The sequence below is a fragment of the Dufourea novaeangliae genome, unplaced genomic scaffold, assembly GCF_001272555.1.
Source record: "Dufourea novaeangliae isolate 0120121106 unplaced genomic scaffold, ASM127255v1 scaffold67, whole genome shotgun sequence".
In the NCBI taxonomy this organism is placed as follows: Eukaryota; Metazoa; Arthropoda; class Insecta; order Hymenoptera; family Halictidae; genus Dufourea; species Dufourea novaeangliae.
Genome location: NW_015373941.1, coordinates 175,800 through 201,173, shown reverse-complemented (window position 1 = coordinate 201,173; position 25,374 = coordinate 175,800). Strand labels below are relative to the sequence as shown.

Genomic DNA, 25,374 nt, shown 5'->3' with positions numbered 1-25,374 from the left:
CCGTGGCGAATCTCTGAAACTGCTAGCCATATAATTGACTAGCAGTTTCAGCGATTCGCCACGGGTGGCGCCACCGGTCAAAAAAATACTGGTACTCCGCGATTAAATGCGATTTTAACAGTGTTCTGGTCGTTTATTGTTATTATCAATAAGAGTCGATTAATCTACGTACTTTCAGCTACAAATTGAGTACTTCAGTTAAACGAAAGCTATCCGTATAATGGTGTACGAGCTGTCCAAAGTGAATTAACCGGGGTACGCATGACGAGATACAGTGTCAACCGTTGTAAATAAATTGCGCTTTTAACAGTGTTGTGGTCGTTTATTGTTATTGCCACTGACTGCAGATTAATCTACATTCTTTCAGCTACAAGTCGTGTGCTTGGTCAAAACAAATGCTGTCCATATAACGTCGTGAGACCTGTCTAAATATGAAGTAAACAAGGAGTGCTTGACGTGGCCCAGTGACTTGACCCATGTTTCCGGGGCTCTGTGACCCCACGATCTCGCCCCGCGGTGTCCCTGGCGCCACCGCAGGGGGTTCTATGACCCCACGGTCTCACCTCACGGCGTTGCCCATTACTGTGATATAGGATCCGATAGTCGATTGGAACATGCTTCTTACAGCTAGATGGCGTTACTGCACAAGTAAATATATAGTATGAAATCACAAATGTACATATCTTACATATGTATATACATCATATAAAGTATAACTGACCAATAGTCCCATCTATGATAAAAAGGTTCAAACTACTAGCCCATTAGTACAATTTTCATGATTTCAGATGGTGGTACCGTACCCTCCCCTCAGAGCATCACTCCCCGCGTCCATAAGTCTACTTTGTGCACTGTCCTTTAGGTCCATGGTTATGAGAAAAATTGCAATGACTAATACTGATACTGACTAATACCTGTGCAATCTATTCCGGAGGAGGATCTATCTTTCCGTTGTAAATTTTTTGCTCGTGACAAAACTTAGACTGTACACAATTTTATACGTCCACCCGACTTATTCGGGTGCTTTTTATATGTATTTTGTATGTAGTACTTATTGAATAGCTGTGATAACGACACAAGTCATCTGCGTCACTAGCTGCGTTCTCGATTATTTGTAGATTTGTTTTGAATCGTGATCGGCTGCAATGAAACGAAAGTTTTATTAGATCAGTAAGTGCGAGGAGTGCCTTTGTCATAATCTATATTGTAAACTACTGAAACACTGTAAACATCCAGGCATTATTATTAAGAAATGGTTAGAACGACAGTTAATACTTATTTGTCGTACGTGTAAGATGTTATGATGTTTTTGTAACAATATGTACGGTTGAATTTCGTTTTCGAAATAGATGAAAACTTTTGTTAAGATTATTTTTAGATTCTGTACCGTGCACGCATATGTTCTGAATTCTTGAGTAATAAATGAATTACTTTCCCTAACGTTTATCGTAATTGTTTATTTATTGGATAATCATATTAAATTTCAATTGTCGATAGAAACCGTTAAAATTTTTTATTTTATTTTTTACACTATACTCCTATATGTCCTTTACTTTTTGGGCTTGGAGAAATTAAATATATATATATATGTAATTAGATGACAATGGAAGAATGTGTTTAAAAGTGTTAGCTATGATATGTGTCTATTTACTTGTAGGAATGGTAGCTGCTGGAGCCACAGTTTTAATGGCAGCCAGTGAAGAAAGTTCTTCAAATGGAACAGAAAATAATTTCACACAATATGAGAATCGAAATGTTTGTACCCATAATGCAACACAAAACAGCCAACAAAGTAGAGACTGCCCTGCTAAAAAGAATATAACAGCTTGTGCTATGAACAGTAAGTTTTTTTTTTTCAAGAGAACCATTAATTTCCATATTTGCAAAAATATGTTCATATGCTTATAATTCATTTGAACAGAACAATTGCTAAACGATACATAGATTTGTAGAATGTATGCAGCCTACTTCAATTTGATATAAATGTTTTTCATTGTCTTCACAACAGAGAATAAGACTCGTACCTCCATGTTGGAAAAAAACAGTCGTTTAATTCCAAGATCAGAAACTAAAGAGAGTGGTAAGAATCTTTTGTCACATAAGACAACTCCAATTCGTGAAACTAAAGCTTCCAGATTAAGGGCTGCATCAATTATATCACCTAATGGTAACTTATATTTTGTAGCTGTAGTTGAAGAGGAGCTAGAAGTTCAATGCTCAATACTTTACGCATCATAATATTTGCTTTGTTCATATAGGTGGCACATTAGTCTCCAGGAGATTTGGTATGTCAGAAACTTCTACTCCATCAAATCTCCAACCTAGGACTAGTTCATCAGTTAAGGATGTAAATAGTTCTTTTTAATGTGTGATTGTATAATACGTTATTAATGTAAGTAACCAACTAATATCTAATAATGTATACAGGAAAATTCAGTATCAAGTAACAGTACTGCTATAAATCCTGTAAGAGAAAGGGATAAAAGTTATAAACGAAAATCGTATTTAAATCAGTCACTCAACATGGAAAAAACAACAGGAGATCGTTTGAATCAGTGTAAGTAATCTATCAAGATAATTGTTAAGTTGTTACTAATATTCGTCAAATAATCAGTATGTACATCTTTTAGCCGAATGTAATGACAGAAGAACCAGAAGACAATCAGCTAAGCAAAGTTACATATCTGATACAATATCTACGTCGAATTCTAGTAATCAGCGTCAGCTAACAACTAATTTAAGTAAAAAGCCGATTGAATCGAAAACGGCTTATCCGAAAGTTAGTACTCAATATGTTACAAATCATCCAAAAACCTCTACATCGCCTTCTGTTAATCCTCTTGCAAGCACTAAATATTCAAATATACAACGAACTAGGTAATTTTATTTGTTCACCATTGGAGAACGTTTATTCGTATATACTTGTGATTTATGTCCTGTGTATTGTTTCTGTTATCCTATTATTTTCTATATTCTTCTATTCTTTTATTATGAAAATATAAAATTGATGTTAAACTGAATTTTACAGTAGTGGCGGCCACAGTGATTCTGAAGTTTCAAGAAGAGTTGATGCGTTAACAGCGTTAACGAAGTCTGCGATTGAACGCGTGGAACGACTCACGTCACAAGCAAATTTGTCTTCAAATTATGGACCACAATCGGAAAATCATTCGTCTAGTACATCGTCTCAAGGCAATGCCATTAGTAATATAGAAAGTAATACGAATAATGTACACGTTTTGCAATCGTCGCCAAGAAAATGTTCAATATTAAAGAAATCGAATGAAGAACATTCTCAGGATGGATTTTTAAGTCACTCGCATACACCAGTTTCAATTCTGAAACACAAGATGTCTGATAGCGAAGGGGGTCAGAATGTGTCTAATATTACTCATACCGTTTTGCCAGTAACGTTTTCACCGTCTGTGGTCGAACCTACGCATAAAAGACATGGCATTTTAAAGAAACGCAGTAGTTTAGACGAAAGTGAAATTCTTCGACGCCGCAGTTGTTCACCAGATATCTCCTTCGCCGATAATACGTATTCTGAATTCAGGCCAATATTAAAGAATCAAAGGCGATCGTCTTTGGACGAAATTATTAAAAGAGATCAAAGTCCGGATCCTCAGCCTACTTCTATATTGAAGAGAAAATCGTCTAGAGAAGATGACAGAGAGGATCGCCAGGCTGGTTCTTTGGAACCACAGGGTATACTGAAGAGAAAATCTACAAATAGCCTACGGACAAGTAATGTTAATCATCACGTGACCATTACAATGGATGCAACAAGTGTGATCGGTCCTGAAATACTTGATAGCTCTGAGGTAAGGCCGATACTGAAGAAAAAGCACAGTAGAGAGGAATCGTTTGGTAGCGATCCACCGTCTTTAGAGCCACGACCAATATTGAAGAAGAAGTCGAGTACAGAGTCGGACGAGCACGATGACAAACCAAAAAAGACTATATTGAAATGTACACGAAAGAATTCACAGGATGAATGCAATTACGAAATAGAATTAACATCGCCGAAGAAACTATCTATGTTCAGAAATCGTTCCTTACAAGGTAGAACGTCTGGAGTAATAGAAAATGATCTTGTACGACCTATATTGAAGCAACCGGGTAGTAGAGACAATGAATCACGAGTCCGTTTGAACTTACACGATGAGACAGTAGTTACTAACGAAGTGTGTACTGAACCAGCAGATTTATTTTTACGGAAACGGGCACAATCTGTGGGCCATGTGCAGCCTTCCAATATTCCTAATGAATTCACTGGAGTACTTAATAAACGAAGATCTCTTGAATTAACATCTATGAGTGATGTGTTACAAGATAAGTTACAGACGAGATTAACGACCAACAGTAACTATTTAAAGACAGACCTTTCCCTGGGTGGTGAGAGTGCCAATGTGTCTCCTATTTTTTATGACACATTAAACAGGTATGTAATGCAAATTTTATAAATGTATATTGTTAGAAAACAATTCAGAATAGATCTCGGTAATTATTTAGAACATGGTCCTCAGCACCGATTTCAGTGACGCTGAAATATATCGTCAAGACCATCATTCTGAACAACTTTTTCCTGTACATATAATAGGCGGTCTCTTTTAGTTTCCGAGATATTCGCGAAAAACTGCTGCTACTACTACATTGAATTTTGTCTATACGTATACGTCCGTGACAGCCTATTTGTCAGCAGCGACTGCCGCTAGTATTTTTTTTTCATAAATACGTCGCAGTGGCTGAGAAAGCAACAGATAGAACGGGTGAGTCGATTTATTCTTGTCTACTACTTGGTAAATCTATACATTTAACTACTACATACTTTAAGTGTATCAGTATAATGCTTTGAACAGTATTTTTGTTTTGTTTTTAACTAGCTCTGACCTACTTGAATCAGTAATACTGCATTGTATTTACAGGTGATATTCGCGAAAAGCTGAAAATACTGTTCAAAATATGTATTATACTGATTTGAGTAGGTTAAAGCTAGTTAAAGAACAAAAAATATATACTGTTCAACGCATTATACTGATTTCAGTATTCAAAGTCACTGAAATCGGTTAAGTATGATTTTTAAGTTCATCCGTTGTTTGCCGGCTGTTGTGCTATATTTATAGGAACAGGAGGTAAGAGGTCGCCCGATGCTGACGCACACATTGCCATGAACGTGCACGTATAGACGAAATTCAATGTTTAGTAGGAGCAGTTTTTCGCAAATATCTCGGAAACTAAAAGAGACTGCCTATTATATGTATAGGGAAAAGTTGTTAAGAATGATGGCCTTGACAACATATTTCAAGTTCATTGAAATCGGTGCTGAGAACCATGTTCTAAATAATTACCAACTCTTATTATTGTTACAAGTTGCATTATTTTCTTCAATGTGGTAAATATTGTTTCCTCATATTTAACAAGGAATAGATACATGCTGAATTGTACAAACTATATATGGTCATTACTATTATTATGTGTACATATTTTTTTATATCGAAGTGTGTAGCTTTTATTTAACTAATTTACAATTATCCATCAGTATTATCAATTTGTAACATTCTACGATAGATATTTGTTTATACATTTACTTGGTATAGTAATATACAAGTTTGGTAAGACTTTGAATCTGTGCCAAGTTTAATTATAGACCACCTAGCAATTCTGAAAGCTACCAGAAAACAGAGAATCGGATCATGCACACAACCTGTGCATCTGTCTAAAAGTTAATTCAGACTCGAGGTAGTACTTCTGTATTTTTTATTTATAAAGAGTCAGTTCTATATTTTATTGAGCAAAAGATGCGCCTATTTTCTCTACACGTTTCGCTCAATGTATGTACAATCAGTTTGAAAAAAATTTAGATGTTACATGTATATACTTCGTGTTAACTGCAGCTAGATTTATAACATTATTATTTTACTGATGTAAAAAAATGCTTAAGTCCCTGAAACTAGCGCTCGTTAAATATTCTTGTGTGCATACATTTAGATTAAGAGTCACAAGTTTTTGCATTGTGAAAATAACAATGGTAATACATTGCTGTTACATTTTAGACTAGATCATGTTAGTTATAGTGATATCTTTTCAAATCTATATATATATTTAACAAATTAATGTTGTATGTAATTATAGCATAACAAAAGAGAAACCTGTAGAGATGGAGAAACAAACTGGGACAGTATCTGGAGTCGAAGCAAAGGATCAAGTAACAGTACATGAGTTTCCTGTAAATGAAAGTGTTGATAGAAATATTACGTTGTCCGCCAAAATGACTGACGACAAAGAATGTACAAACGACGAAGTATTATCTTCGCAGAGGAAAGATGACGCAGACATTCATGAGAGTAATGGTGTACATCGCAGTAATAGTGTTTCCAAACTGGCATTGCATTTTAAAGCTTTACAAGAGAAAGCAAATTCAAAAGAGAAGGACAGTTTGACTCCCAGAACACCAAGCAAGAGTTCGCGCGGGATACAACGTTATAGAGAACGAAAACTTCAAGGAAACGATAGGTTTAACACCCAACCAGTGACATTTCAAGAAGTGCAAGAGGCCGTTTTACAGAATCAACGTAACGCTACCACAAATAGAAAATCAAGTTTAACAGAAACTAATTTAACTGCAACCGATGACGAGTACAATCCTTCTAAATTAAGCTTTGCGGAACGAGTGCGCTTGTTTAATCAAAAAATCGATACTGAAAAGAGTTCAGTATCGAATAACACGCCAGTGGAGAGGCATTTAAGAAGACGGCCGGCTACCCGTTATAAAACACAACCGGTTACCTCTGAAGAAGTCGAAGTAGCGTCTCGAATATCTCCATTAAATGTCGTTCACCAATGTTCATTAGACAAGAGTGAGTACAACACCTTAAGCGTCCACTACAACACTTTAAACTAGGGAAGACAATAATAAATTATCAATATTTATAGTTGCTTCTCAAGAACTTCGTGGACAAATGAATCTATCTCAAGTTGATTTACCAAAAAGTATTTTAAAACCAGCAACATTGCACACACAGACTGTGCCCAGAACAAAGAGTCCAGAACTCGAAGGTTTAAAGTTAATAAAGTCTGTACTTAAAAAAGAGTTAGAAGAACAGGAACAACAGATGTTTGAAAATTCTGATTCACGACGATCTATACTGAAATCTAAAGTGGAAGAGAGGAAGGTAAGTCACAGTATGTAAACCTAAAAAAATAATTATAAAAGTAATGTCAATAAGAACATTAAGATTGACGAAAGATCCCGTACCTAGGAGGAAACTGCAACGGAAAGCAATTATACCGCACAGTACAATATGGACAGCGCCTATGGCATGGAAAAGAACAACTGTACAGAAGGTAGGCAGTCTGAAACTGAACAAATACACGTACTTCCTTTTCACATATATAATACTCAGGATGAACTAAGTCGAATAAGAATAAAATCTGCATCAGATGCCGTAAACAGTGTTCGAACTGAAATCAACACGTCTAAAAAAGATGAAGAAACCTGTCGAACAGCAGACCGTGAACCGTCAGGAAATCATGAATCGTGCACCATTAAAAATGAAGACTTACTTCGTCGTTCGCGTTTCTCAAAGCAAACCAGGTGAATGACTTTCATCAATATACTGAACAGGCTACTGTATTTTTTGCCTGTGGAATACGTTATCAGATGTGAATTTTAAATGACGTCAAATTTTTTAATCATTCCCATAAGTACTGATAAGATTACGTGTTATGTAAAGGAGTGTGAGTGGTGATGTGTACGTATATTGTAATTAAATACTTATAGGTATGCTTCACTGTTGAAGAGCGCTAGTCACCACGCGATTAGCAGTAATACACACGAAAGCGAATCGTGTAATGTGACAGCACAGAAACAGCATGGTGTAGAACTTCCGGGATTATATCGTAGCGCAACGCAAGCAATACCATCATTGGATACCAATGATGGTCCAAGTATGAGTATCGCAGATCGATTGGCGGCACTTCAACGTAACGGTAACACGAACTGGAAACGACGCATAGTGTCGGAATCGTCTAATTCATCGGTAAGTACCTATTTCTATTTACAGAAATATCAGTCGATTGACACGATTTCTTTTTTTCTTTTTTTTTGAAACTCGAATTATCATTAATGAAAATTATTTATTAGGATGGATTATGTACTAATTTGTCAACTAAAGAAGAGTTGAGTATTAAGCAAGGAATACTTGCCGATTGCCTTGGGAAGTTAGAATCCGCCACAGAAGGGTGGAAGAAGAGAATAGCTGCGTCGGACGCTACAAAGTTCACGGTAGCTGGAAGAATGAAGGTAGAACTACCGGAAAAATTGGAAACAGGTCCATCTTCACCGCTTATCGATGTTACTGGAAACATCACAGATAAAAAAAAGAAGACACCCCGTCCAGAACGATTTAGAGCAAAAAGAGGTAATATTATTTAGTATATTTCTGAATCCTTTCGTGGATGAAAGAATACGGTAGGATAAAATACAGATAAGATACCTACTGAAAGTAAAGAATGTATTTTCAGGATGCACAAAAGAAATTTTGTCCACGCCAACTAGTCCAAACAAGGATTCATACGGTAAACTGCGAGGGAGCTTTTCTGAACCTGCAAGTGATGACAGTGGTTAGTCGAGACTTTTGACAGTACTACTACATTAATTATTTGACAGTACTATACCTATAATTTGTTACATTTTACAGGAGAAGAGAATAAAATAGGAAAAGCTTTATCTCCAACTGTGTCAATACCTAAGATAGATGATGAAACATTTACTTCTTTTTTCACCGGAATCTCGTTAGAGAAGTGTGAGGCTGAATCTGTCGATTTAAATGCCAGTGATTTTGATATAATTACATCTCAGTCAGAATTGTATGTTGTTCTTTCGTTTTAGAGATCATTAACGATATGTTAAATTGTGAATTTCATAAGCTTACATTTTTACAATAGATTAGTTCAGAAACGTAATATACGGATACAAAGGCGACATGTTGTATCTAAAAATCCACTAAAAACGCTGGCGGCACGTACTGACTTAAGATCGGAGTACACCGAAGTACGAACTGGTATTGCGGAAAAAGTAATGAGACAATTGAATGTTGAAAAACGTAAGTATTTAGAGTGAAGTATTAAACATTATTATTATATTATAATAATCTATTGGTTATTTATTATGTTATGTCACAGTCGCTAAAAATTCATCTTTGGCTATGGAAGCTCTAGCTGGTCTAGCTTCGACCGAAGACTTCAGTAATGTAACATTGAGGAATATAACGGAATCGAATGCCTCAATAAATAAGTTACAACCATACAAAGATTTAATGTTGATTTTAATTAAAGGTAGACGTCACGTGCAAGTGAAATTAATTGAACCAATCGCAGAAAACATTAATAGCGGTGACAATTTTGTATTAGTGACAAAATCAGAGGTAAATGCAGATATACATTGTTGTTTGTTAACAATATTGTTATCAATATCTTTTTTTCTATCCAGGTATATAATTACGTTGGAAAATATTGTAACGTTATTGAAAAGGTTCGTGGTGCGAAAATTTCAATGACAATTCAACAGAACAAAGACCTTGGTACGCAAGCTACTCAAGTTATTACTATTAATGAAGATAAAGTAACGTGTACAAATAGTCAATTGCAAAAATTCTGGAATTACCTGGGCGTTGAAACTGAAAATGTAGACGGTAAGATAATACCTTTTAATCTAGACAAATTCAACAAAAATATATTATCAATTACTTTTGTATTAATCGTAGTATTTGATGCTGGCCACCCTGATGAAGACGAACTTTATGAAACAGCTATGATACATACGAACATGATGTATGAAATGAAGGATGAAGAACTGGTGCCCCTCGATAAATATTGGGGTGCTATACCAAAAATTGAAATGCTTGATCCAAATAAGGTTCGTTTTTATAACAGAACCAGGTTTTATTATTACATATATTCCCTTACAACTAATTGTAGATAATGATACGTGTCCTTTTAAGGTGCTAGTATTTGACTTCGGTAGTGAAATGTACATATGGAGTGGAAAGGGTGCTTCCGTTGACAGGAAGAAAATTACAACGAACCTCGCTACAGAAATGTGGAACGAAGGATACAACTACGCAGAATGTGCTGTGTGTCCAATTAGTGCGGCATCCATGATTGGCAGACGCTCCGTATCGCAGACAGATTGTAAATCTGCTAAAGTCAGACCTAAATGGTGCTTACTTGCTAAGTTGACGCAACACGTGGAAACGATACTATTCAGAGAAAAGTTTCTCGACTGGCCAAATGTCTCTGGAATTATACGAGTTCGGGGAAACAACAACAAAGAACAAGTCGATGGAACTATAACTATAGAACCGTGCAACATTGATAATTTATTAGAAGAAAATACCACACCTGTGGACTTAGTTCTTGAAGGAAGCCATTTGGGTAGAGGTACTGGTTGGTACGATGCTGAGGTAAATATGCGTTCAAGTATTTCAATTAATATACAACGAAGAACAAACATATGACCTTAGATGATTTTATTATAATTTACTTTGCAGTTAATGAAGCAAACCATCGTTACAACAACGAGCGTGAAAGTATGGCACATCGATGAATTCTCTCATACTCTTCTGGATGATTCATCTATTGGACAGTTTTATTCTGGGGATAGTTATATTGTATATTGGATGTATTCAGTTACCATTACTGGTGAGTATTAAACACATACAGCCGGTATTCGTACTGCCGGTATTCAAATACGCCATATTCTGTTTTCTGTAGGTCGTGAATTAAGCGGTATGCCTTCAAAGCATTCCGCAAAGGGTCGTGATCGTTCGGTCTATTTCATTTGGCAAGGACAAAGTGCGTCTTTGAACGAGCAAGGTGCAGCAGCGTTACTAACTATCGAATTAGATAACGACCAAGCACCTCAAGTAATTATCGATTAAATTTAATGAAAAATACGAATTGAATATATAGTGCCAAATATCATGTACATTTCTTACAGCTTCGTGTAGTTCAAGGACACGAGCCAGCTGCGTTTCTGAATTTATTTACTGGAAGAATGATTGTACACTGTGGCAAGAAAAATGATAAAAAACAGGACCAACGGTGGCGATTGTACATATGTCGAGGTACTTTAGAGTCAGAGGTGTCTTTAATAGAGATTCCTTGCAGTACTCGTCAGTTAAGGAGCAGAGGTTCTCTTATATTACTAGACACTAAAAACGACAAAATTTATGTATGGCATGGATCTAATGCGTTACTTCATATTAAACAGGTATTCTTCATAACTTTTGTATTACAACGAATAAGACGTTCATAAATTGATCAGCGACAGCAATTTGGGCACGGAGATTTTGAGAAGATTCGTGTTTTTTTTTCTTGTTTGCTTTAATCGTGGTGCTGGTTATGTTTTAAAACAAAAATTAGATTGTAATAAATATGGGTACTAAATTTATTTCATAGCACGTAGAGTATTAAAAACATGACTGACTTTATTTATTTGATGAACATATTTTTCTAGAATGCAAGTAGTGTGGCAAAGAAATTACAAGAAAATCGACCTGAAGAAACTGGTTTGTCGGCCAAAGGTGATATAGAAATTTTAGAAGTTAATGAAGGAATTGAACCAGAAGAATTCTTCAATGGTAAGTCAAAGACTAAGTATAAGTAATACCCTACTAGGACATCTAATCAGACGTTTCGTTTCTAGCATTAGGAGGAAAGAATAAATCATTATACGTATCGTTGGAAAATGACCAATTACAGGAACATACTCCAAGACTGTTCCATTTATCAAGCATTTCTAAAGAATTTAAACCCGTGGAAGTACTGTGTCCTCATCGTGCTTCTTTGGCAACACCGTTTCCTTTTCTACAGGAAGACTTGTATCAAGTGAATCAACCAGGTAATTTATACCTTCAGATTGTTAGTCTTTCCAAATATTGTTTAATTGTCACTATTGCAGCTTTATTTTTGCTGGACAACAAACTCGAAGTATGGATATGGCAAGGCTGGTGGCCTGATACTGGAGCAGAGGATCAATCTGGTAGTAAAGCAGTTAGATGGCAGGCTGAAAGAAGAGCAGCCATGACAACAGCTATGCAATATTGGCAAAATATGCATCCAGACACTACAAAGTTTCCAATTTATCTAGTCTGGGCTGGTTTGGAACCATTGCAATTCATTAATTTATTCCCTACGTGGACATATCAGGATGATATTGCAGAATTAAACATTGAGGTAGGTTTATAATTATTGAATTTATGAATGTTTTATGATTGAAAATCGTACGATTTGTAATTAGGACGGTCGAAATCCTGGAGAAGTGTTGACCGTGGAAAACGAGTTAGCTCGACTAACGAAAAGCACGTATCCCCCGGGTCAATTACTACAACGACCCCTACCGGAAGGAGTTGATCCTACACATTTGGAATTGTATTTATCACAACATCACTTTGAAGTCAGTTTTGCATGTTAAATTAATTGCAAATGTATAGATTTAAGTATATTGATTCTAATTACATATTATACATGTACCCGATATGTTTATTCTTATAGGAGCTACTAGGAATGAGTAAAGAAGAATTTCAAGTACTCCCAGTCTGGAAACAAGTGAATCTTAAAAAAGAAATAGGGCTTTTCTGATGAAACGCCCCTGCTGCCAATCCTACAAATAATAGCTGCCCCTGTAAAGCGTTTAATAAAGTTTTTGTTAATTGTTTTATGATGTCTATAATATTAAAATTTTTTAACTTCTAATCACATAAATTTGCGTTTAAAATACGCCTAAAGTTGCCTATCGGTCGAAAAAGAACTAACATTATAATGCAATTGAAGATGTTTACTATTATCTCAAATATAATATATACTATAATTATACATACATACATACATATATATATATATGTATATATATATATATATATATATATATGTAATAATTAATATAGATAGGTAATTATATATTTTTAATACGTATTAAACATAAAATTGGCTTGTGAATATTTCCTTTATATTTGTATGGGCTTTATATTCATTGATAATACAATATGTTTTAGAATGGCTTATTCTTACACGTGTAACATTTGTACAAGAGCGACTGTATTCTTTACAACATACTCTGTGTTTTTGAACAGTATTTAATGAAATTTCTCAATGTTGCCTTGAGTATTATTTCATACCCTTTATAAACCCCTCAAATTTTATTTAAACTATTTACTTCCGTTGTATCATGTGTTATTTTAAAATAACTTTAACTTGCACTCTCTCCATATTTATAATTCATATGTTATCGAAGTGATATACAATGTTCACATTGTAAAATAAGTTAATTATTTTGTATTCGTAAACTACAGTCGGTATAATACAAATAATCGATATGTTATTCTTTTTAATCAAATTATAATAATTCACAATTAACACGCAATTAGTACCCGAAAACAATTTGGTAAATTTATAACTATTCATAATGTTTGATCAAATATGTTTGTACGTTTTCTTGTTCAGAATGTAAATTACAAATATCTTTCTTTATATCTAATGGTCTACATATTTTCATATGTTCACCAAGGCACGATAGTACATTGAATATGAAAGAATCATACAGTAACTTTGAAGTAATTTATAAGATTAAACACTATCCTATCCAACATTTAGCTAATAATGCAATGCAAAGAACAAATTAACCCCAATGCTTACGATGGTCGTTTATTTTATTTTAACAATAATAACATGCTGCGGAAAGTATATATGTATTTGCTTAAATGATCTAATATTAAAATAGTCCATCTGATCGAATGTTTCGATATCTTTACGTTTTATCTTAAAAATAATCGTGCGTTGATGCAAAATAACGCACCAGAGTCACGACTCCTTTTCTCACTTTAATGTCTCCCAAATTAATTATCTTGTTATTATTCTTCGTGCCCAATTTACAATACTAGTTGTAGTGTCGAAATATGTGGCTAGTACTTCCATTCAAATCGTTGAGTATCTGTAGCATATAATTGTATTGTCATTACGGTTTTTTAAAGCAACTTTTTAATTTGTAACAACTAACTTTTAATAATCACTTCTGAATATACTTCATTAAATTGTTACTTTAGTGTATTGTAACAATATTATATCTTATGTTTTTGATATTACAAAACATAACTTGTGCCGTTATTAATGTAAACACCGACTGCAAAACAATTGTTTCAGTAAGAAATAATATATTGTACAACTTCATATACAAATTATATATAACAAATGACAAATATGTATTTACATTTTGCTATATTGCTATACACATTATAAAATTTTTACCACTATGTGTAATACTCCATCAAAATAATTATCCCGCTTAATGTTATTATTATTATTTTCAGTACTTTTCGATTTTTTATGTGTAAAGTACAAGTAATTGAAGACAAATGTACAGAGAAAACGTATGATTACCATTTGAATGTTCACTGGACTTTGCCATCCATGTAAGCCTTTATGGCAGTTTGACATTCTGTGGAACACCAGTGCTGGATTAGCAAATAGGTCTCCGATTCCAATGCCGCGTCCAATTTTTTTCTTAAGCTGTGACGCAGCAAAGCCTTTGTAGCTTCCATGGACTAAAAATTTGAATAAACAAATAGAAGAACCAGTTGAAATTTTAGATGCAAATGTGTAGCATAAATATTAATCAGTTTCCCACATACATAACTGATATAGGTGCAAGAGGGACATCTTAATGTCATTTGTGACACAATTCTTACACTATTAACGAGTGTAAAGTATACTTGTACTATGAAAGTGGTGATCTTTATTTCTTTTCTCCTAATTGCAATAACCACATGTTTTAGCTCTTACGTTATAATCAACAGTAAATCGAGCAATGTTACCTTCAAATATACAGCTGGTGTACGTGTATACAAAAATATAGAAAATTCGACGAATTGAGATAATGTCTAACAGGTGGTATTAATACAGATAGATGGGGAAAGTAATTTGCACTACTGTACAATTAACGAGGCGTGTAATGTGGTTCACAACCGGTTCTGGATGTCCAGCTTAACCGAAAGACTATGCCGTTGTCCTAATGGAAAAGAATGCCCATGGAAATGGAATGAACAACTCGGAAACACGTCTCAGTTACTCAATAATAAATCACACATGGAGGTATGTAGACATATAAATTGCAATGTGAGATTTGCTACTTAAAACTTCGTCCTTCACAGTTTTGCACTCCAATAATACACATGGATCTATGCACGTATAAAAAGGAAGCCATCAAAGTATATGGTAAAAGTAATACAACTAATTCTTACTTAATACCTTACAATGTAACATTAAACTGTTTGTGTCCAATATCACATTACTGGAGACTACAGAAGTACACATACGAAGACAATGATCACATCGCACAAACGTTCAAGTGTGTCAAGGTATGTCATCAAGCGTAAAAATTTATATTTTGAGTTGAGTCTTGTATATATTCTAAGTTTCGTTATATTTTTTATAGAAAAGAATGTGTGACACCGATGAATTTTGTGGACACATACGATCTGATTTGTACTCAACATATTATAGATGTACTTGTCCCAAGAACCATTTGTGTATTTTCAAAAACCGAACTACAGAAAATGTTCAAGAATTACTTTACTCTGGGACAGCCTACAAAGCTTACTGTCTTTCATTTCAGAATTTTAGATAATTTAGACAGCATACCTGTGAAGATTGTTCACTCATAGCCTTCAAAGTTGGTAGAAGTTCAACTTGAAATCTGTCAGGCCACAGGACTCTTGTAACCAGACCAGCCCTTAATGCTTCACTAGCTGTTAGAGTTCTACCACCCAAAAGTAATTCACTTGTCTGTAACCGAAATCATTCAATACTTATATCATTAAATAGTAATGTTAATGGGTTATTTTTTATACGATTGGCGAACACGTGTTCAATGTACTCACAATTGCACTTCCCAGTATATGTGACAAAGTGAAAACAGCAGCGCCTTCGGCAATTTGTCCTAATTTTCCATAAGGAGTACTAAACGTTGCTTTATCACTAGCTATCACGAGATCAAACAAAGGCAACATTGTTACTCCAAGTCCTACTGCAGCGCCCTGAACTCCAGCAACAATCGGTTTATTAAACGTAGCTAAACTTTTAATGAAGTCTCTATATGGTAAACAAAATTAGATTTTTAGCACTACTAAACGTATAAGATTAAAATCCGCTATTTAAATATTCAATTACAATGATTACATACTTAACAGCGTCTGCCATTTCTTGGGCCTGAATTCGTCGCTCTTCTGTATTAGTATGTAGTAACATAGAAAGTTCAAGACCTTCACAAAAACTGCTACCAGTGGATGTTAACAAAACAACTCTACAGTCATCATCTTTTTTCAGGATCGATAACGTTTCACGAAACTCTTGCATCATCTACGAATGTAAAACAAGTACTGTATCAACAAAGTACTTAGGTATCTGTACCATAAAAATAATTTTAAATTGCTCCGAAATTTCTTTACTTGTAGTGTAAGGGCGTTTCGTAATTTTGTTGAAGACGATGGAGTGAGAATTAGTTGCACAAGATTACCGTGTCGCCGTACATTTATCTCTTTATTACTGAATTGATTTCGCGATTCTGTTTTTGTTTTGCTATTATCCAATTCTAATATCTTGGCAATATTTGCGTTTCCTGAAAAACATCCTTTCAATCAGTACTTTATATTTCTTAAACATAAATACGATTAATATTATAGTTTATAACGCATATTTTTAATAATATGAGCAATGAATAAAATAAAAAAGTATTTAGACAAAAATACAAAGCATTTCTAGCACTATGAAATCATAGATTTCACCTTTGCTCTTACGATTAGGTGTAGAACTTCCAGACCGATTTCCAGCACTGACTACTGAAAGAGCATTTACAGCTTCTGCAAGGCAGGCTGAAAGTTCATCTTCTCCTTTGGAGAATTCTTCATTGTTACCTGATTCACTTGTTTTAGCGAATGTAACTTTGTTCTTTACATTTTTTTTTGTTTTTGATGTTACCTTACCTGTAGTTGTACCATTCGACCTTGTTATAACTTTGCCTGAACTGGTTTCCTCTGTAATAGTAGCATCAGCATGTTTGGAATTCTTATCACCTTTTTTGGAATCTGACTTTTTAGTCGGACGAACTGCTTTATCATCTACACTGTTGGCAACCATACTTTCTATATCACCTTTATGTACAACTTTCTTTTTACTCTTTTTCGCATTTGTCCCTTCATCTGAAAGTCTTCTCTTTGTGGATCTCAGGGAATGGGAACCTGCTTCATCGTTTTTAGTTCCCTCAATTTTTTCGGGACTATCAATGCTAACTCTAGGACTTCCAGACGCACTAGAAAAAGAGCTAGATGAATGTCTTCTAATTATAACAGATGCATCTGCTGCATTCCTTATTTTTGCAGGTAAAATAAATTCTTGTTGAGGTGTAGCATTTGATTTGACTGTGGCAGCTTGTTCTCCCACTTTTTTATCCGTTTGTATATCACTACCGTGTATCGTGGTCCTTTTAGACCTTGGAGAAACTTTTGACACACCTGTTGTTGCAGTACGTAATCTTAGAACAGCGCTGCGTACTAATTTTTTTCTAAAATTAAGCTCACGTTGTACTTTTTGAATGTCCATAACTTTTGCTTGAGATTTAGTGATAGGAATTAGTCGTTTTTTGTCTGGTTGTTCTACATCGTACAGCAAATTTACAACGCCTTCGTCTTGAAGCAATCTATCTATTTCATTAATTGGCTTCTTCTTTGGTTTAGAATCTCCAGAACTACTCTGTGTTGATTGCTTAGATTTTGAAGTGACTTTTGATGCCGATTTTTTTGACGATGTACTCAATTTTGTCTTCAAAGCAACCTTCTTACCAGAAGACATATTTTGTTTCAATATTTTCTTCACTACCATGCTTCTTTTAGGAATAGACTGAGATCCCTTCTTGCTGAGACTCTGCTTTGGCCGTTTTACAGGTATGGCCTCAGGTTTATTCGATGTTAGGTCGATTTCACTTGTAAGCTCTTTATTTATTATTTCTTTTGTTATTGTAACATCAGCTTCATTACTTACAGTCTCAGCAGGTGCAATACTCTCTTTCAGAACATCATTCTCAGTAGTTAAGCTTGTATTTGCTGGAGGCTGTACTTCATTTTCTAGAGGCTGTTTCTTGTTCAATGAAACTTTACTTTTGTATACCTTCTGACGTTTTACAATACTCAGCTGTTCTTCATGCTCTCTGGCTTTCTCCGTAAGTTTTCGTTTTCTACCTGATCTTGATTCATCTATTCGTAGTTCTCTCGAAGCCGATTCTACACTCTTCTCTAGTGTATTTTCAATAATTACAGGGGATGTTCCAGTATCTGGTCTTGTATTGTTTAAAATTGGTTCTGTAGAATCATCTGCTAAGTCAATACTAACAATTTCCTTTGTTACTTCGGGAGATTTTCCTTCTATATCTTTAGCAGTTTTACCAGGTGCAGATTTAAATGTTTTTTTCTTTCGCGAGGCAGCTTTCTTAACAGGTATGATAGGTAATTCCAGAAGTTGCTTTAATGCTAACTCCCTTTCGACTAAAGGATCAAGTTTTGGAGGTGTATTAGGACCAGTTTCTTCAACATTCACTGGACCCTTTCCTTCTTCTGTTAGCGTTGGTGGTTTCAAATTTGACCAATCAGGATCCACATCACCTTCTAATATTGCCAATAATTCCTTATTATCAGAGTTACTTTCTTTATTATCTGCTTCAGTAGTTTGTGTATTAATTTCTTTACTAGTATCTTTATTCGCATCAGTACTTATATTTTCTGTAGTCTTTTTGTCTGTAGGAGTGCATGATTGAATTGAAGGCTGAGGCAATGGTATAAGTGCTGGTAAAGTACTCATTGGACCACCTGCTAGTTTACTTGATAATCTCTGAGTTAGTTTCTTAACGAAAAATATATCGGGTCCAGGTGGTGCTTCCACAATTTTTTGTTTCTCACGAAGCCGTTCTTTTAACGCTTCCGTCACTTCGGCTGGTGAAGCTATTTGACTAGTCAAATTACGACCACGATTAGCAAGAGGTATAATCTTTGCTTGAGACGATGTTTGACTAAATGTAATAGAATCGTGTGTTGTGTGTTTTACAGACTTTCCAAAGTTCTGTGACACTGTAAAATTTACTGGATCCTTTTTCAATGATTTAACAAAACGTTGTTGCTTTTTTACACTTTGATTATTATCTGCCTGCTCTTTTGATATTTGTACTTCTTTATTACCTTTAATAACTTTTACAGTCTTCCCAGTATCTGTATCCCCTTTTTCTATACTTTCTTCATTAAGAATTAGTATTGTATCTTCTTCCACAGCTTGACTTGATCGTGTGTCATCTAACAAGCTTTTTAATTCAATTTCCACAGTATCATGCTCTTTAGAAATTGACTGATTATCCTCCTCTGCATTTTCATCGCCCCAGTCATCAAAAATATCTTGAATTACGCTTCTTTTGTTAGTTGTTGAAACTGATTTATTTACCTTATTTATTTTACACTCTTTTTTTGAGTTATCCACATTTGTAGGGATATTAACTTTAATATCATCAGGTTCTTTTTTTACATTACTTCTATTTGAATGATCACATGTGCCAGTCTTGATATCATTATCTAACTGTGCTTCTGTATCATTTTCTCCAAGTTTGTCAGTACCTGTACTTTTTATCTTGTCTTCATTAATTATTACATCAGTACCTATAATCTGTGAACTGGTGGCAACTTCAGATGTGGTTGATGTTACAAGATCAATTCCAGAAGTGGTAAGTTTTGAAATCAGTTCATTGTCTTCTTGAGTACATGCTTTAGAAACCTCTGATTGTATTACTTCTGTTGAAATCACCTCAATGATAGTTCCATCAGTTTCTTGACTATATTCTATCAAATCGAATTGTTCGTTTATAATTTTATTTTTCTCTGTTTCCTTTTCTTTTTGTGAAAGGTCATTTTTATTTGCATTTACTAAAATATCTTTTTCATGCATGGTTACAACAATTTTTTCTTTAGGAGCTTCATTTGAATCGTTGAGGGGTACTGTTTCTACAGTTACTACCATAACTTCTGAATTATCATCAACCAATTTAGTTAAATCTGTTTCTGTATCCGCAACATGCAGAGATTGGTCTTTGTTTTCGAATGTCTGGCTAAGAGATTTAATTAACGTTTGACACTGAGTATTGGTATCATCAGTTGTATTTATATCTATTACCGTACAAACATCTTTTTCAAGATTTTGATATTTATTCTTATCTGTGCTGAGTTCCCGATCGTCATTTGAATCAATAAAATCATCTTTATTTGAGGATTCCTTATCTGCACATTTTTCGATGTCTTCAGCATCAATTGATACTGTAGTTTGTTTTTTTTCAGTTTTTACCACATTCTGTACACTATGGTCATTGTCAGCTTCTGTGTCATTATTAACTTTCTCTTGTGTACCAGCTTGAGCTGCCTCTTCTATATCATTATTAACTGTTTCTCGATGCAACTCACTAGTTACATTAGCATCAACATTCTTCATTATTTCTTCTTCATCAATATCAACTTTGCGTACCAAAATGTTTAAATCACATTCATTCTTTGAGAAAGGAGCTTCCATTACATTGTCTGTATAATCTTTGGAGCAATTTTCCTGATCCTCAGGAATGTTTCCAATAATTGTCACATCCTCATTTGATTCTGACTCCGCAGAAGATAAATCTATTACTGGTACCGATTGAACTTCAACTGTATTGTTTTGTACTTCATCTATTTGTTCCATGGTAAAATACTAAGTTCATTACACTTATTTAATGTACCATGGACTGCCCTGTTGATGAGAATGAATAATTAGTAATTGAGAAACAATGAAAAAAATTATTAGCTAAAACAAATCATTATCAAATTCTTCACATTATTGGAAAAATAACTGAACTTTACTTGGAGGATCTCTTGCAGTGAAATAGATGAAATAAAAATTGTTTTAGGTGTACCATAACCTAACACAGATAGCTTATAAAATCAAATACAGAATTCTATGTACTTTACTAACTTTTCAGCGAGGAAAATTTAATCGCATAATTCGTGCACGAAAAAAGTACTTCAATACGTTGTAGGAAGGAATTCTTAGCATAAAATTATAACAGTATGCTTTAATGATTGAATATTTCGACAACTTATAAAGCCACGATAAATGGTACGATGTACGATATTATTAAAATTAATCTATTCAATTTTGTTACCCAAAAATAAATTCGTTTGAGACTTGTTAATTAAAGTGGGTTTGTTTATGTTACTACACTATTTAGTAGTGATTTCTTTGAATATACATATAAAATAAATTCAATGGCAGAGTGAAAAACTCACCAACCAAGAATGCTGTATCCATACTCTGTCGATCCCAAAGAAAATCACATATTATTCAATCTTTAAGGGAATTCTCTGACGACCAAACGTCTCCATTAAACATACGTTTTCGCTAAATTATATATATGAAGTGATTTCATACGAGAAAGCGATTACTTCCTTAAATTCAAACGCAATGTTTACAAGAATGAAATTGGGAATACGTAGCTACAGTACTGCTGTCACCAATCCAGCACAAGTACTCGTAACTACACTCCATTGAATTTTCAATAAATAATTATAAAAAATACAGTATAAAATATGAATTATTTACAATACAGATACAAATTTTAAGTTTTTTTCACCACTAGAACCACGATCGATTGTCATTATTAGTTCTTTCTGTATTAATATATATATATATATTGATATAGAAATGAAGCAAAGCGTCAATAAATATAAAGAAAAAGTTTATTTAATAATCTTTTTTAAGATACTACACTTTTAATAGAATTGTGATCATTATATTATTTAATTTGAAATACATATATATATATCTTTGGTTTGATATTATGAATTGGAAAGAGTAACTTATTATTTACAAATTACTGTTTTATCTGTATTCAAAATTAAAATGATTAATTATGACATTGAATATGTATACATATATATGTCCATAATCTTGTTTAATAAAAAGGGTATCGTGAAGGTAAATATATTTTAATTCATAAATTCATTCATATTCCCATAGATGTCGCCAGAAATTCCATTAAAGTGTGGTATTTTATTTATCTACGTACCATTTTAAATGTACGTATGGATGATAACTTAAATACATGTTCTTTAATTGTACTTCAAACATTGTTGTTATTTTTGTATTTTGATACTAGATTGTATTGTAGGTTTTAAAGTTCAAAACTTATTTTATCTTTTATGATACAAGTGTAATTTGATAACACATTTGTTTCTGTAGTGTTACAAAGTGTATATGTACTTCGAAATGAATTAACTGAAAATAAAAGCAGCTTTTTAACATTAAATTCCCATATTATTTCTCTAATTTGTACCAGTTTTAAACAATTTTATTATTAAAAATTGAAATTTCTGTTCTCCATCGTGGTATGTATGTTCTTCGTAGATTATGACTACAATAAACAAATCATTTATCAGCCTCGGGATATGCTGGTGCATGTGATAATTGTGATAAAACCAGATAGCAAGTTATATGCGTGTATATAAACCGAGCTATTCTTGTTTCTTGATCAAAAGAAACCATTCTTGTATAAAAGCTATCGCTTACATAACCTTCCAAAAGTTTTATACTTTAAATCTCAGAATATTGTTCAAATATATCGTTAGAAAATGTCTCCAAAAATTGTTGTCGTCGGTTCATGTATGATTGATTTTACTAGGTAAGTGAACACAATACTTGTTAAACTTAAAAATAATCTGTTTCGTAATTTGTGTAATAAAATGTATATGACTTGTTTATTCTAAATTAACAATATGCATTCAACATGATATTCCTCATCTTTTATGAAACAATAAAATTACATCATTACTTTATCATCACTACTATTACATCATTACAAAATCAAAGTGTAAGTTTTGTTAGATAAATATTACAAATTTTATAACATTTATATTTTCATACAAATAATTTGTTCTATTTGGTAAGAATGTACTTTTGTTTTAGCTATTCCCCGCGTTTACCAAAATCTGGTGAGACTCTAGTCGGTAGCAACTTTGAAATAAAGTATGGTGGCAAAGGTGCTAATCAATGTGTGGCTGCTGCAAAGCTTGGTGCATCAACAGCAATTGTTGCTTCAGTAGGATTCACTGATCTCATTTATTTTTCTATAAAAACACTATTAACTCTAGCACTACCAATGGGATAATTATTATACAATTTCAAAGTAGTAGAAATCAGCACAAATTTTAAAATGTTCTTGACCAATTTCATATAGTGTCTTAAATTTCCAATACAAAAAACTTTGTTACCCTTCTCAATAATTCTGAGTTACCCAAGATTGTGGTAGTACGTAAGTTAGTTCTCAATAAATTGAAATTAAATAAGCTTCACCTATAATTCATTTTCAATACAGTTAGGTTCAGACGTATATGCACAAGAGTACTTAAAAATATTTAAGAAGGAAAACGTGAATGTTGCGCATGTTCAAATACAAGAAAATCAGCACAGTGGAATAGCGCATATCACGGTCGCCGATAACGGTATGGTAACGCTGGACAACTTAGATACAGATAATCGTGACCAAAGTGCTTTTCAGTATTCATTAGCGTGATACAAAACTGTCGTATAAAAGTGTTTATGCGAAATTCCTTTTTTTCTCCAGGCGAGAACCATATAGTGATCGTGTCCGGATCGAATGAGTCGTTGAGTTTGAAACACGTGGACGCCGCGGCGGAGGTAGTGCGAGACGCTGCCGTTTTATTGTGCCAATTTGAGACGCCCCTGGAAACCACGCGGCACGCTTTAAAGCTCCATAAAGACCACGGTTAGTTGCGTTCGGCAAGGTCTCTATGTTCCTCCATTCAATTACGATAGTTGTATAAAATGTAATGCGATAGGTTTGTCGATTGTGAACGGGGCGCCTGCGATGGAACACGTTGACTACGACCTCTTGTCACTCTGCGATATATTCTGTGTTAACGAGACCGAGGTACGGAGATCCTCGTCAGGTATTCTTGTATTTCAGAGTCAATGGAAAGTTTAAAAAAAAAAAACCGCGGCATTATTCGATGACTAAATATAAAGGTACCTTTTAGGCGGAAATCATGACGGGGGTGCAACCGTTGGGGTTATCAAATATGCAGGAAGCCATTGACAAGCTGTTGGACAATGGTTGTAATACAGTTATCCTCACCTTGGGAAAAATGGGAGCAGCGTATGCATCTAGGAAGAATAGGACTGCGACACTGGTTCCTACCAGGCGGGTCAAACCCGTGGATACAACTGTACGTCTATTATTGGATATCTTTAGGGTGACTTAATCTATGTGTACAGAGGGTGCAGTATAATTAAGACTCATCTCTACAAACACACTTTGTAGCTCTCTACCAACTGTAGAAATCCTTATGAGACAATCCTGAAGAAACCAAGTACATACCAGAATGTCTAACCATTAGTGGTTAATTCCCCTTAGTCTCTGTGTATTTGTCCGACCACGTCCGTTCCTATTCTACTTCGTCGAAACCTACAGATCTTATTCTACTCGCGTGTCCAAGAAGTTCTATCATCTGAAGGAATTTCGTCTGCAGATACTAAAATGAAATTTACTCTTATGTTTAATTGTTTAAAAAAATTGATTCAACTGTTGGAAAAGGGAACGAAAGATTGACAGTCCACGTGCCGCTAATAGTATTCCTTCTACATGCACAGGGAGCTGGAGATGCATTTCTGGGCGCTATTGCATATTTTAAAGCGTATCATCCAGGGCTTTCCATGGACGAATGCATCCGACGAGCCTGCGTGGTCGCCACAGAATCCGTCCTGAAACTCGGCACACACGCAAGCTTCCCGACCAGGAGCAGCTTGTCACCGGATCTTTTTGTATGATTTAATAAAAAACAAATGATTGTTGTCTCATAAACACATTGTTGTGTTCGTTGTTTGTTATTGTACGATTTCGGTTATTATTCAAACGGTGTACCACTCACAACCCGTTACCCACCCCCCTTCTTTTTTCGATTCTTTGTTCAGAATCATTGTCTTATTCTTTTCTATTAGCAATCAGTACCGATATTGTTCTAAACTGTGTAGTCACTGGGAACGATATGTAATAGGTATGTATCGACATGATACCAGTGTACCTAACGTACACTCTTGGGAACTCGAATTTTGTATAAAAAACGTGGTAAACAACGTATCCAGTAACCAACGCAAACATAATTCTACGAATTCTGATACCCGTCCCGAGTTCAGTTTTGAACCACCCAGAATTACGAACGCCTGAAAAATATTTATGCGTTTATAAACTTT

General features: G+C 34.3%; 3 protein-coding genes across 4 annotated transcripts; 2 read left to right on the top strand and 1 right to left on the bottom strand.

The window, feature by feature from the left end:
* The first annotated feature begins 830 nt into the window (after positions 1-830).
* LOC107185666 (supervillin-like) lies at positions 831-12,681 on the top strand. Its single transcript, XM_015573401.1, has 28 exons — positions 831-1,170; positions 1,658-1,840; positions 2,009-2,142; positions 2,210-2,347; positions 2,428-2,557; positions 2,631-2,877; positions 3,029-4,444; positions 6,136-6,860; positions 6,937-7,175; positions 7,263-7,347; positions 7,444-7,597; positions 7,784-8,042; positions 8,147-8,423; positions 8,527-8,625; positions 8,703-8,871; positions 8,950-9,107; positions 9,187-9,428; positions 9,494-9,695; positions 9,768-9,919; positions 10,005-10,466; positions 10,554-10,704; positions 10,777-10,928; positions 11,003-11,275; positions 11,522-11,645; positions 11,711-11,905; positions 11,966-12,240; positions 12,305-12,460; positions 12,559-12,681. Exons 2-28 carry the CDS (start codon positions 1,660-1,662, stop codon positions 12,643-12,645), a joined length of 6,882 nt encoding a protein of 2,293 aa, XP_015428887.1. The 5' UTR covers positions 831-1,170; positions 1,658-1,659; the 3' UTR covers positions 12,646-12,681.
* Positions 12,682-13,740: 1,059 nt separating this feature from the next.
* Positions 13,741-21,671, bottom strand: LOC107185684 (serine-rich adhesin for platelets). 2 transcript variants are annotated; one of them, XM_015573422.1, is made up of 8 exons: positions 21,396-21,671; positions 17,040-20,859; positions 16,506-16,675; positions 16,241-16,416; positions 15,939-16,149; positions 15,700-15,843; positions 14,440-14,603; positions 13,741-13,993 (listed from the first exon to the last, which is right to left on the bottom strand). In XM_015573422.1, exons 2-7 carry the CDS (start codon positions 20,809-20,811, stop codon positions 14,451-14,453), a joined length of 4,626 nt encoding a protein of 1,541 aa, XP_015428908.1. In that variant the 5' UTR covers positions 20,812-20,859; positions 21,396-21,671; the 3' UTR covers positions 13,741-13,993; positions 14,440-14,450. The 2 variants fall into 2 exon arrangements, with proteins under 2 accessions (XP_015428908.1, XP_015428909.1); XM_015573423.1 differs by lacking the exon at positions 13,741-13,993 and adding an exon at positions 14,118-14,182.
* A 1,010-nt stretch (positions 21,672-22,681) lies between these two features.
* LOC107185697 (ribokinase-like) lies at positions 22,682-24,975 on the top strand. The gene is made up of 7 exons (XM_015573443.1): positions 22,682-22,786; positions 23,071-23,203; positions 23,480-23,606; positions 23,729-23,890; positions 23,964-24,055; positions 24,162-24,350; positions 24,775-24,975. Exons 1-7 carry the CDS (start codon positions 22,737-22,739, stop codon positions 24,949-24,951), a joined length of 930 nt encoding a protein of 309 aa, XP_015428929.1. The 5' UTR covers positions 22,682-22,736; the 3' UTR covers positions 24,952-24,975.
* Positions 24,976-25,374: the final 399 nt, after the last annotated feature.